Consider the following 14,268-nt stretch of genomic DNA (forward strand, 5'->3'; position numbering starts at 1 on the left):
TCTCTTTTAGATTACACTTTATTAGTCAGATTGCTATCTAAAACTTCTTCAAAGAAATATAAAGTCAAATTTACAATCCACAAGACCATATTACACTGTATTATAATTTACTCACCTACTAACAGGTAAATATGTTATCCGGAAAGCTTCTTACGTTATATGTAACGTTAACTTTCACATTGAAGTAAATTCAAGGCATGCAACAAAATTGATGCGTTGCTGCTGTTGAGTAAGACTTTCTCTGTCTTAGCTTCGTCGAAGTTTCCTTTTCTAGTTCTACCATCATGACATTCTTGTATAAAAGTGTGTGTTGTGCACTCATCTGCTGCACAGAACTCACAGAAGATAAAGCATTGGAAGTTGAAAAAAAAACCAAAAGACCAGTTCGGAATACAACAATTAAAGAGGCATTACAAACTTAAATTGGCTCCACTTCGGGCCGTACCCGCTCGAAATTCCGGGCCGTACCGTAAGGCTTAAAGGCAGGCTAAACTTAATTTCGTAAAGCATACTGCAATATGTGAAATATACCACTAAGACCAGTTCTGACTTGTTTTACACTAGTCCATCATAGATAAGCGTTTTTACAACATTTGAAATTCGCGGTGTGGTGATGTAATACTGGTGATGTCCAAAGCCCTTTGACCTTTGTGACGTCAGATTCCGAGTCGGAGGAATGGCGTCCGGAGCAATTCCTATGGCGCAGGTGTGGCCGACTCGGAATCTGACGTCACAAAGGTCAAAGGTCTTTAGACATCGCCAGTATCACATCACCACACCGCGAATTTAAAATATTGTAAAAACGCTTATCTATGACGGACTCATGTAAAAAATGTCAGAACTGGTCTTATAGTGGTATATTTAACATAATGCAGTATGCTTTACGAAATTAAGTTTAGCCTGTCTTTAAATTTGGGCCGTACCCACTAAAAATTCGGGCCGTACCCGGTAAATTGGGCCGTACCCAGTACTTTTTAACCGTACCCAATGGTGGATATCGCTCGGCCACAGTGCGTGTAGTCGCGTGAAAATCGCGTTTAGATGCCCTGTAGTAGCCTGTACGCGGCAACGATATACAACCCCACATGCTCTATGCTCTAGCAAACATTTATGACCACCTCTCTGCCATGTACGTACAAAATCTAGACGCGACTTTCACGCAACTACGTACATGTATATACATGCACTGCGGTCGAGCAATCTTATGTCGGCCATTGGCTACGATCTAAAAGTACAGGGTAGGGCCCGATTTACCGGGTGCGGCCCGACGTTTCAGCGGATACGGCCCGACTTTTAATCGGGTACGGCCCGACTTGAAGGCTACGGCCCGAATTTCGAGCGGGTACGGCCCGAAGGGAGTTTGGTGGGGGTGCATATGCCTATATGGAGTTACTTCTGATTCGTTAACCTTTTTTTTACCAATGAATACTTACATTTGTTCTTGGTCTGTGACAAACATTCACTCTTAACTGCAACATAACTTGTCTGTGATACTATTTTACACCTTTCCCTTCAGCTACTACCACTCAGAATACTGAAAAGCATACTTCGTAATTTGAATCGGAAAATTGTAACCTCAGTCTCAGACTCTCAGTGATGATTATGAATAGACGATATGTCACATTGTGGATTCTATCGCTATGTTGTCAGCCCCAACTGCCCAAGTTGGCGCGACCGTAGGCGTCAGTTATAAGATAGAAGACCGTATCGGGCCATCGAGGTTAAAGGAAAGCTTCACAAAAAATTGAAAATCCTACTATGCTATATGCTTAATATATTCTAAAGTCAAATTCTTGCTTCAAGTTATTTCCCATAAGTCCTTCATAGTTTTGGGATCTTCCACCATTTGCAACTTTTTCGGTGCTGACGCCTTCTCACCTGATAATTATGGTACACTGAACACTGACGTCATATAATTCAATCATCAGGGGAAAAATTCTATGAAGAAAATCTATTTTTGTTGTGTTTTACATTGTAGGCCTCAAATATATGTGTACTTCATGACAGGTGTAACATTAACAGATACTAATTATGCAAATAGAGGACTAATTTGCATAATCAAAAGTGCAAAAACAAAAGCGCCATGATTCAGCTTAGTGTTAAATGATTCAAATGTCAATGTTGCAATATGTGTAAGTTAGTCAAATGTGTATATGACCAAGCATAGATTATAGAAATATGGAAAACATTTGCAAGATTAGAATATTTCATGGAGATATGGGGTGTCTGAACTCTTCTTCGACTTGTGCCAATCACTAGATAAAGACATACGCAGTAGAGATCCTACAGATAGCATCATACAGTTCGTAGCATGATTTAAGACAGAAGACGTAAGAAGATATATATGATCATACATATATTTACTATCTAGAACATGACTTCTTTTCCTTGACAATTTTGGCTCTGGAGACTTTTTGTTTAGAAGCAATAGATAGGGTCTGTCTAAGTTTTTTTTTTCCATTTCGGCCAGACGTTGTTCAGTTCAACAGTCTAGTTGGCGTAAGGATAGATGTGAGTTGTTGGGTCAAACGGATGGATACAGGTCTGGAGAAAACTGGGGTCAAAGGTACGGTCTGTTTAATTACTTCGTTCAGCTGTGCCCGTCGTTTGAGCAGATCAACCTCTGCTTTCTCTGATTGGCTGTCAAGTATAACTTCGTGACTTTCTGGTGAATTTCTATGATTGACATTTGAGTTACTGCTTTTCGGAAACCTTGTTTAGGTACGTGTATTTTATTTCCTTTGGGCAGCCCTAGCTCTGCTGTCAGCCCTACAAGTAATGGAATGATTTTGGTGAAACAGAGATGTCCGTCCACCAGTTGGATTACAATTACTCAATTACAAAATAAGTCATGCGTTTAAGATAGCTAGGTAGTAATCAGATGGCCATCGGTCAGGTCGCATATTTTGAAAACCCTAGCTCCAATCAACACACGCGATACACGAATATGATTCCATCTTCACCCTCGCAGTAGTCGGGGAAGATGTCGCGTGACACCTGCTCCCAGCATCCTTCGCTTTGCAGCGCCGCCATGCGGGGTTCCAGATTACGGTACTCCGGCACTTTCCGCAAGTTGACCTCGCGCATAGAGATTACTACAAATCCTCCTGCGACAAAAGAACAAAATAAACCAATACATTCAACCTTCTTTATTTTATTCATTTAGGTATATTTTGCCAACTCAAATTTTGCCGTATCATTTTAACAGCACCGCCTGTTGTGAGAACTGCATATACTAGACCCGTGTCAGACTACTGGTATTCAAGTCCGTATGAGCTGCGTATTAATTTTTGTTTTGTTTTACGTAAAGTTTGCGGCTCAAGAAGTAATTTTGGGCTCGATAACCAGGCTGCGCTGGAGTGGGTCAAAGTAGAAAACAACTTCTTCCCCGCAAACTGCCTAAACCCCAAAACAAATTTAACACGCTACTCATACGGACTTGAACATACGTACAAGTGTGAACTACAGATGCAATAATTAGTTGAATTTAGGTCAGTTAAGGCCCCCTACCCACCTGGTTTCACCACCCTGGTGAGCTCTTCCAAACAGTCACACTTCACATGACCCTCAAGGAACCCACCACACATCACGGTGGCATCATACACTCCTGGAAGATTAACAACCATCTGATGATGATCATGTTGACTTTGGTTCGTCGACAAACGGTAATAGCAAATAAAACATAAAACATACATATACATATATCAGCAATTTCTTCCCGTGACGAGCTTATGGAACATGACCTTGACTGTCGTGTCTGATTAGTTTCCTGTCACTCCGATAAGTCTGACCTTTGTGGTCGTCTTCCCGCACTCACTGAATTCCTGTCACTCTACTGACAGTGTATTCAAATAAATACAGAGAATGACAACAAAGACTCCCTACACGGCGTCAATAAGCTTTAAATGTATTGCTTTTAAATTGGGTATGTGGTTAGGCCTTGTGGATTGAAGAACTCACCATCTTCTATGTCGAGACGGTTTGTACCTAGGAAGTCTTGGATCAGGCGACCGTAGACGTTTTTTCTCTTTCGCCAGGGCAAGCATGTTCTCATTGGCGTCAAGGGCGTCCATGGACCGGAAACCCACCCTGTAAAGCTGTGGAGGAAAGGAAAACTGATGATGGGTTGAAATAAAAAAACGTGGCTTTTTCCGGTTCTCTGACAGTGGCGTGTGGTCTTTCGAAACGTTCAATTGTCAGGGAAAATGCATTTTAAGTTCGCGTGATTTTGATTTCGAGGTAGGAAAAAATGGAGGGTTCGCGGTGGTTTTTTAAAAGTTCGTATTTGAGACAATAGTAAACAAGTGGGTAGGAGGGCAATAAAGTTCGCGGTGGTTTTATGTTCGCGGTGAAGAGCTTACCGCGAAAACCGCGAACATAGAACCACCGCGAACATTTCTGCATTTACCAGTACCCGACTGTATATTCAAGTTAAGAACATCAACGTGGTTCAGTTAAACTCTCGTTAGAAAAACAGATATAAAGTTTCAATCAGAGAAAAAAGCAATGTACAATACAATATCATCACTGATTGTGCAAATAAGGTTTTGGTTAACATAACACGTATCTATTGATCACATCACGGCGAAGGTGAACAAATGAAAAACTATATTCAATGCTATCGTCGGATTTACCAGGATTTATCTCAATGGATTTGAATAGCAAATGTAACGTTAGTTCACACGGTATATTTAGGGATATGTGCTAGATGCAATATCAGTTATAACGCCAGCAATGCAAACCTGCCAGACTATCGTATTCAGAACACTGCCTGGAAAGCTTCGATAACCATGCATAAGAAGTTGGCGACGTCAAAAACTCTCAGTCTAACGTTGTATTGACACAGTCTGAGGGCTTCGTGGGAGAATCACACTGCATGGTTGTTCGCTGGTTTAATGTCACATCCGCTTCCTGCTAAACACAATTATTTACAAGACAACTTAGTAGAATCTTTTCTGCTAACCTGCAACTAGATTCTAAGTGTGATCACCCATCAAAAACGCCACTTTGTTGCTTACGTAACAACCTACGGCACGTCTATTTTCCCGCCGCCATATTATTACCCAGAATTCTGTAGTTCAGCAGACGACAAAGGTTTGTAAGGAACACTTTTTTGTCTAAATGTTGCGTGTGATAGTGGACTGAGGGCGATATTTTCCTCAAAGTTTGCTCCTGATATAACCAGAAACACACGGACATAGTAGTACATAGTAATTTGTATCACCATTGCTACGGCATCCAACTAACGTTCCGACGAATAATGTACAAATTGCCATGACGGTGGGGATCAACTTTGAGTGACGTTCTACCGACTCAACAAACGGGTTGTTACCGAGACCTAATGTTGCTTGGATACGTTTTTATGGCCTTACAACTCTCTTCAGGTCAAGATAGGAACAATAGCTGCTATATGAAAGCTAATAAGCGGCAAGATATTAATGACGAATCTTCTTTCCCGAAAAAATGTTAGCACCTGTCCTAGTCATTCTGCGTGCGGCGGACGGTAGTTTCAAATTACAATATTATGGTATCAGCACGACTAGAGAGAAAATATAACGTATGTAGCATTAGTATAAAGGTAATCCATGATATTGACATAATAACAGAAAAAAAGGATCATGGTTTAGTGTTCTGCCAGATAGGTTTCAGTTAACTCGTACCGAAAAAAATCCCGGTTTTATATGAACTAACGTATAATGGCATGTGACAACCCCTGCACGGTATACATTGGAAAATATATCAAAGAATGTATAGACGTTAGAAACTCCTCCGATGATTGTAAAATCCCATTGTCATCCCATACTACTACACCATATTGTATAAGATAGATTGAACAGCCTAATAGAATGTTATCTTATAATGTATCATTGGATGCCATACTTTGTACCTTGTGCAATTGTTGTGCAATAAAGTTATTATTGTATTTCTGCGAAAACAGACTGACGTAGAACAATACCTCCCCGTGAATTAGTAGTCTCTTGCATTGACCCCATGACCCGGACTGTAATGTATGATTAACGACTAGTTCTACCACCCCTGAACTGTACTTCCTGTCAATTCAGCAAACCTGACATTACGGCCATCCTCTCCGGAACTCACATCCTGACTGTCTACTGACAGCGTATTCAAATAACTACAGACATGCACCAACCCAAACAAACAAACAAACAAACAAACAAACAAATAGACAGATCGTGACTCACACGAAGTAAAACGGAGTCAAAAATTAAGGTAACGAACAAAGGCAATAATAACACGGTAGGATTACTAATGTTTCCGCGAAAGCAACAAACATAGAAAAGAAGAGAAACAGGATCGATAAACGAACAAAGAGGAAGTAAGTATTAAAGGCAACCTAAGCTATAATAGAGCCTGAAAATCATATTGAAATGTCAATTTATTTAGTCATTTCTATGCATGATTAGTTCAACATTATCACAATATCTCCTGCCAGTTAGATCTAGACAAATCTGGTGTTAAATGTTGGGCGACAGGAATATGAATCTTTAGAGGAGAGCGGGTTTGCTTTCTTATGGCATCTTCTAATTCCATATAATACAAATACGTTACAAATTGTTTGTTCCATTGGCCAGCGGATAAAAGACATTTACTTCCAAACGTTTCTAAAATAAATACATAACGACAACAAAGGTGGGGCTGCCAAAATAAGTTAAGATCATATAGATTATTTAAAACTACATATTATGAAAAAAAAATATCTAAGTAATTCAAATATGATGGACAGGAATGCTGTCACAAGACTAAGAATCAGCTGCCACAAACTACATATTGAAACGGGAAGACATACCCGCACTCCTATAGAACAACGATTATGTAAACATTGTACTTTGAATAGAATAGAGGACGAATGTCATTTTGTGGCAGAATGTAGATTATATACCCAAGAAAGAAATGAACTGTATAAGCTTGTACAAAACCTAATTCCCTACTTCACACATTTTTAAAAGTACTGTACAAAAATTCATATTCCTAATTCGACTAGACAAACCTCCCATTGAAAAACATATCTGTTCTTTTATATCTACTATAACCGAAAAGCGAGGAGAAGTAGAATTAATCTAAACATAGTCATATTCTTTTTTATCCGTTAACTGTACTTGTTATTTTGCTTTGTTGTGTTGTGACCTGTACTTAGCCAAGTGTGGCAGAAATGTGCAATATATTCTTCTCTATATAACGACGATGATGCAATAATATGACTTCGTTGTAATGTGAGAACTCACCTAAAATCGTCGCCGGGCTTCTTGTATAGGCTCGTGCAACTAATTGGATCATCGTCTGGCAAGTTATTACACAAATGTGTTAGGCAGTGTTAGTACATGTTCAGGTTTCAGCATTTTTTTTTCTCTCCATTTTTGATCCCTAATGTTGCTTTGGTTGCCTTTAAATAATTGGAGTAAATACTGACCGCTTCGCCTAACAAACCAGTGCCCGCGGCCACGTCCAGGATACGGACATCAGTCTTGCCTTCAAACAGTTCCACAACACGGTCGGCTGTTGCACGAGGGGCGTCATAGTTTGCATTTACGTTGTCCTAGAAAAAAAAACGTTAACGTTACATCATAAAAGACCATCGATATATCAAACGGTAACATTTTAGAACATCAAGTTTAAATGTGTTTTCATGTCCTTTATATTTCAAATTATCGTATAGTTGTACATGTATGGACATTTCGTTTGTAGCCATGTGTTGTGTTTTAAGTCACACGATTATGATGTAATCTGGCGTCTGCCATGTTGGTAGATTGATCAAAAGTGCGTGCAAAGTTGAGGTTGCAGCAAACAGTATTTATCCGCTAAACCCGGAGTCTGTGACATAGCGGCAAAAACATAGTGATCCCTACATCTTAACCATATGTAACAACTTTAACTTGAAAGGCAGCGAGGCACAAACTTTACTGTATGGTAGTATGATAAGTACGGCTTTTAGATCGTAGGAATGAGATTATGAAGTTTGTAGCCTGAGTACCAGCCTCCGTAGTGACCGCTGGCTCAAAAAAATGTGCTTACTAGCCACGGAGCAAGCGAATTTTTTTGAGCCAGCGGTAACTTCGGAGACTGGTACTCAGGCTATGAAGTTTGCCCATTCGTCTTATGGTTCCGGTTCGGAATTGTTTTGACCGCCTACCTAAATAGTGCGTGAAGATAAGACGCAAATCCTAGGTTTTTTCGTTAGTTTTGGCTCCCGATTTTTCGGCTATCGCTATAGCAGTGCGTTATCTTTTATATATCCTGAAAAACCCGATCTTCGTAGCGTTTTACGGTTTCCGAGTTTTGGTCGTCCGCGGGTACTTCCTGGTATTAGTGCGCGATGACGGTAACGCGGCTTTGTCGCCTGATTACCCGAATCGTGCGTTCTATGTGCGTTTTGCGTGGTTTCGCACCATCGGGGATTGCGGAAAACGTATCCTCACGATTTTTTTCATTTTTCCTAATTGCACAGACAGAATGATGACCTTTATTTCCATATCAGTCATTATCCTAGGAAAACTTTTATTTTCCTTCCAGCGGCCTTGGAAGAATGCCCTAAAAATAGCAGTTTTGGAGATGAAAATTGCTTTTAGTGACGGTTTTCACTAAAAATGACGTTTCCACGGAACATATCAAATTCGTCTGTCGTTCGAAGATAAGTCACCCCTATCCATCAGAAACATTGAATCGGTCGAAAAGGGATGTTTGGAAAAGCGCAATTGCCTTTCTGGGAACGAGTCAGGTCGGCCCCGAATTTAAAAAAAAAACTCCGAACCGAGACCTTATAATTTACTCATGATCTTTACAGCCGCCTGCCGGGGTGAGTCGGCTTTTGTTCCGTATGACCCCGCAAGATTACTCTCCAAGCAGAGGAGTGGGTCCGGCAGGTTTTTGGCGTGTTTTTAGGCGTTTTTGTCGGGCTATCTACTTTGTCATGGTTTCTTTGTCTCTATAACCCACACTACCACACATTACTTGTGTGGGTTATAGAGACAAAGAAACCATGACAAAGTAGATAGCCCGACAAAAACGCCTAAAAACACGCCAAAAACCTGCCGGACCCACTCCTCTGCTTGGAGAGTAGCGTCGATGTCGGACACTTTGTGGTCATTGACTGTTGAAATCTCCATAGGTCGGAAACTGCTACCAACATGCTTGCTTTTCTCCTCTGCATATAAGTGAGAAGACGCAAAACTCTCGGTAATTAATTCCTTTCTCTCTTCCTGGCGAAATAAATATCCGATTGTCAGAGGATCCCCATTAGCTAGTTAGGCGTGTACCTTGTCATACCCAGCGGCCCAGGTCTTGTAGAATTCCTGTGATTCTGTGAGAGAAATCCCAGGACGATTCACGGCGCGGGTGTTTTTGTGGTGATTGACGTGAGACATGTGGGTAGTGCAGACTCCGGGGGTACGGGGATACCTAGATGAGAGCCTGCATGGGGGAGTAGTGATTACGAATTAACATTTTCGCCGCCGATTACGAATTACGTTAAATTCTCAGAGCTGACTATTACGAATTACGTTAAATCATGAGGCTTCTCAACAGGCTTCAAGATTTTACACAATATTTAACTATCTAGTTCTGCGCAAAAACTATTGATGAATACCTACTTTTGCGGAGACCTCCTTGAGAGGGGCCTGCATAGGGGCGGCTTGGGAACGCTTGACGCTAAATTCCGGAGCTACACATGACGCTAAATTCAGTCAGCCTCTCTACGCCCTACTCTAAATTCTGAGCCAAACTCACACACCTAGAAGCTGAACTCTTAGCTTGTGTCAAAGCTGGTGATATTTAGCATCTTGGAGATGACTTAAAAAGCACCTTAATTAAGTTCTTTGCATTAAACGCATCAGTGATGTGAGGTCACACGCAATGACTTCTGTATCAAATGGAGTCTAACCTGTTTGTTAACTTATAATACGAAGCACTATTGAACAACGAACTTTCACGTCACATCTGACATGGGCGGCCACATTTGAGCCCGATAAACACTACAGCTTGCTTATGAATGAAGACCTTTTATGGTGTAAATGTCTATTTTCGTGTATTTAGAAAGAATAATGTGACGTTGTAGAGGGACCTGTGCTATCACATACGTTGAAGTTCTCGTAACTCCACTCCATCGTATTTGAAGGAAATTCGGTCTCATTGCACAGTGTCATTGCTCTTCCAATGACAACATGGTATCCTGACGTGCGCTCTACTAAAAGACACTAATTTTGTGCGGCAACGTTCAACCAAATATTTGATATTATGACAAATGCACTGACAGTGACTGTAATTGATAATCTGGTCACGTCCATTACCTACCAAACCAATTACCCCACCCCGGGGCCCATTCCTACCCCACCTCGACACGTATAATTATGTATTTTTCCACCCGAATAAATAACTTTCGGCACAACTTTTTCGTAACTTCTGACCATAACGTGTGGCAACTGAAAACCAGAAGAAGCATTCAGTGCGAGAACTTACAGAAAGCGTGGAAAACTGTTCTTGACTTCCTTGAGTTAGCAGCAATGGCAGCACATTCCTTCTAGTATAAATAAAGTGTAACTATAAGATATATATGTAAGTTAACTAGTATATACATTTCTATACAAACATTACCCAGAGATCTAGAATGTGTACAGTAAATGTATTCCCACCTTTGAGGCACAAATCGGACGACAATTTTAGAGATATCTTATACCCGCCACGGTATTACTCCCGCATGAAATGAAGTAGAACCTGTCTGGTCGCTCTGGAGCTTATTGTGAGTCACCTCTGACATTGGAGTGGCAATGAATATTCATGACAGCTTGGCCTTTGAGTGAAGTAGACAATGTAATGTGATTTGCGACGGTGCATCTGATTGTTATTTTTGTGCAATGGGTAAACAAATACTAGAAGTACGTACATCATAGAGGGACCATCGTATGATCTCGAGGTGTACGTAGTTGTAGTCACACGTCATCGATCGAGCCAGGGTATCGTACCCAGGGTACTCTGGTGTTCTTTGCTGAGCTCACGCTTTGCTTGCCTCACGCTTTGCTTGCGTTGCCTTTCAGCACGATGCTCTGCGTACCTCAGTATACTAAGGGGGGTTTTAATAGGAAAATTCATCGCGGACATGATAACGGTAGGCGCTCGCTTGTGGATTGGACCATTTTGAAATGAGCCTACGCTTTACTAGCAATTTAATGGATTACGCTTTACGTTGCTTAAAGGTAACTGTTACGGATTACGTAGAAAAAAAGCGACCAATTACGCGTGACGGCTTTTGGACTGATTACGAATTACGTTGATTTTTGGACGAATGCCTACGGATTGCGAAGACGAAAAAGGCTGAATTACGCCTTACGAAAAAGTGCATGCAGGCCCTCATATGTTTCTGCACACATAGACTTTGCCGTTTCTATCTTTGATCACCCCGTTATTTGGTGGAGTAACAGTAGTCTGCAAGGATTCTAGTGTCAAACACAGCGGTTACAAACGACATGCCTTCTATATGCCTTGCACACTGCGTAATGAAAAACTGATTTGGAATTGTTGCACCCTGGCCCACCATGTACCTAACCATGAGTTCTTTTAAATTTTACCGGGTTAGGTTCACGGAACGAAAAACGATATTCAAGCATGCTTAAATCATGCTTAAAGTCCGTGTATTTTCCTGATTTACGCATAAACTTCTTATACGAGTACATAAAAAATGGCCGGTACGAGGCCTTTACGGGGATGCTTATAAATCCTTATATTCCGCTTTTCACGGTGCCTTTCAGTAGCTTAAAGATGTCGAATATGCCTAGTGAAACAACCTTGATTTGTGCTTAAAGTCGGCGTTTTTATCTTCTTTAAGCAACATTACGACTCATATACGTGTTCGTAAAGATGACCATTATATATATATATATATATATATATATATATATATATATATATATATATATACATATATATATAGGTGCTTATAAATCCAAATTTTCCGCATTTCACGGTGCCTTTCTGTGGCTTAAAGATGTCGAATAAGCTTACTCTGCTTACCTGCAATGCTCTAGCCCAACCTCAAGTTTGCAAGCTTCCATAGCAGAAAAACAAAACACAACAGCAAGACAGACAATAATACGTTAGCGTGAAGATTTATTCTGGATAAAATGATATCACATCCGTCTCTTCGTCTGTACAATTTCCATAGACATGTTTATACACATATAATCTTATATACACATATCATCTTAATATACACATGTAATCTAATATACACATAAAATCTGTAGTCGTGACGTATAATAACGGATTTAAAAGGCATGAAGGATGCTAAGTATTATTAAAATCCGTTTAAAGCAACCTGTGCTTATACATGGAACAATTATTTATATTGGCTTTGAACGAAAACGTACGTTAGCACAGTACGTTACACGTAGCTGACAAACTAACATTTCTTATGCGGACGTTTCTGTGTATTGGTCACAAACGTGAATAGATTGGTAAAACAACTTTACATTTAGTTGCCACGCATCCATAACTACAATGGTAGCATTTAGACTGATGATTGCCTACAGTACAGCATTCAGTAGTCTGACTTTAAGACACGAATTTAAGTGCGCCCCTTCGCTGCGCAGTTTTTGCAAGGTCTTTGCGACCTAATTAAGATGTAGTTAATTCTAATTGCTTTTTCATGCTTTTTCATCAGGACTTCAAGTATGCATAGCTTTGATTTTTTTCAATGCTCATTGTGCCCGATCCATACTGTCATGTTGCTCCAAACATAAAACGTGAGTTAGTGTTATTTTTTTTTTGGTCACGCGGAAAATTCCGTTAAGTCGACAGATCATTCGACATCGGAGTAGAAGCTTGAGTCACTCGATTCTCCGGATAGCTTCGATTTGATCGAATCCTTGACCTTTGCGAAGCCACCTTTGATTTTGCCGACTAGCTTAGTGGGGGTCAGCCTGCCAACTGACTTCTTAGAGGTGATTGCTTCTCCCTCTTCTGCGTTTTCGGCAGCAAGAGTAGGCACTCCCTGGTGCCCATGGCGCGTCTGGCCCTTCTTCGTTTTCTCCGGAGTATTCTTCAGCATCTCCGGTGGAAGCGGCGGGTCAATAGACTCTGAGGTTTTCACGTTCGGTGGGTCAGATTTGTGCTCGAACATGTGCGCCTTCTTTCCCTCCTTCTCTTTCATTGCCATTTCTCGTGCTTCCCTCTCTCGTTTCTTCTCCCTTTCTTTCCTTGACTGGAGCATTTGGGAGAACTTATTGGGCTTCTTCCCGGTTGGTTTAGCTTCCTGTACCGGTTTCTCCTCTTCAGGAGATTCGTCGACCGTCTCTAGTTGCTCCATGCTGGCCTTTACAATAGCATATGTTTTTTTCTCCATTGCTCTCCAATATTCATCGTCCTGTAGATCTTCCAATGAGACTGGCTTTTCCAAGTCTATCTCATCTTCGCTGTCTTCTGACGAGTCGAAGAATTCCATCTCCAGTTTTTTCGGGACTAATCCCACGTTCGGCCGGCTCGCCCTGGACTGGACTCCTGTTGACGCCCCGAAGTGACCAGGCAACATCACTGGGGATCTATCGACGTCGTACTTCACCTGTTTCTCGACGCCGGGCTGTTTGTAGGAGGCTGAAGTTGCCCTGGGCACACCCTTTGATGACACAGTCGGCCGTAGGTTTGTCTTCGACCGCTGGCGAAGCCGTGCTGCTTCACGTTCTTTTGGGTCCTCGATATTCCACCATGACTTCTCACGATCTTTGGAGAACTTTTTACCCCAGTATCCGTCAACTTCCGCATCTAGCCGTGCTCTTTCCTCATCAGTGTACTTCTTTATCCCCGACGACACCCAGCCGTACGGTAGCTTGGGCTCCGAATCATCTGACTCGGCAGGTTCGTCAGCCGTCTGTGCGTCGGACTGGCCTGTCGTCTTCATAGACGCCGGTTTGGTCTGCACTCCTTCAGACTCTTCTTTGCGTCTTGGAGACGGTGCGTTTTTACCCATCACGGGAGTCTTCCGCTTAACAGCCGTGTCTTGGACCGGTCGCGGAATTTTCGTTGGCGGTGGCGGGGTCTGTTTGACAGACGCCTTGTCTGTCTTCTGCATGTCGGTGCGTCTTGGTGACAATGCAGTTGTACCCATCACGAGGGTCTTCCGCTTAACGGCCATGTCTTGGACCGGTCGCAGCATTTTGGTGGACAGTGGGGTTTGTTTGACAGACGTCTTGCCTGTCTTCTGCATATTTGTGCGTCTTGGTGACTGTACAGTTGTACCCATCACGGGAATCTTCCGCCTAACTGGTA

The 14,268-nt window shown here is 41.6% G+C and overlaps 1 protein-coding gene across 2 annotated transcripts; it reads right to left on the reverse strand.

Moving 5' to 3' along the window:
- On the reverse strand, window positions 1–10,829 carry LOC136420596 (methyltransferase-like protein 27). 2 transcript variants are annotated; one of them, XM_066407612.1, is made up of 6 exons: window positions 10,644–10,829; window positions 9,273–9,426; window positions 7,430–7,555; window positions 3,961–4,097; window positions 3,515–3,607; window positions 1–3,107 (listed from the first exon to the last, which is right to left on the reverse strand). In XM_066407612.1, exons 2-5 carry the CDS (start codon window positions 9,378–9,380, stop codon window positions 3,598–3,600), a joined length of 381 nt encoding a protein of 126 aa, XP_066263709.1. In that variant the 5' UTR covers window positions 9,381–9,426; window positions 10,644–10,829; the 3' UTR covers window positions 1–3,107; window positions 3,515–3,597. The 2 variants fall into 2 exon arrangements, with proteins under 2 accessions (XP_066263709.1, XP_066263719.1); XM_066407622.1 differs by lacking the exon at window positions 9,273–9,426 and having other exon boundaries at window positions 10,644–10,825.
- Between the last annotated feature and the right edge of the window lie 3,439 nt (window positions 10,830–14,268).

Source organism: Branchiostoma lanceolatum, chromosome 1 (genome assembly GCF_035083965.1).
Source record: "Branchiostoma lanceolatum isolate klBraLanc5 chromosome 1, klBraLanc5.hap2, whole genome shotgun sequence".
NCBI classification, from domain to species: domain Eukaryota; kingdom Metazoa; phylum Chordata; class Leptocardii; order Amphioxiformes; family Branchiostomatidae; genus Branchiostoma; species Branchiostoma lanceolatum.

Coding starts and splice junctions, on each gene's coding strand:
- LOC136420596 (XM_066407612.1), bottom strand. CDS start 9,380: ATGTCTCACGTCAATCACCACAAAAACACCCGCGCCGTGAATCGTCCT. Junction 7,556..9,272: donor GGGCCGCTGGGTATGACAAG/GTACACGCCTAA, acceptor TTTTTTTTCTAG/GACAACGTAAATGCAAACTA. Junction 4,098..7,429: donor CTGGTTTGTTAGGCGAAGCG/GTCAGTATTTAC, acceptor TTTCCTCCACAG/CTTTACAGGGTGGGTTTCCG.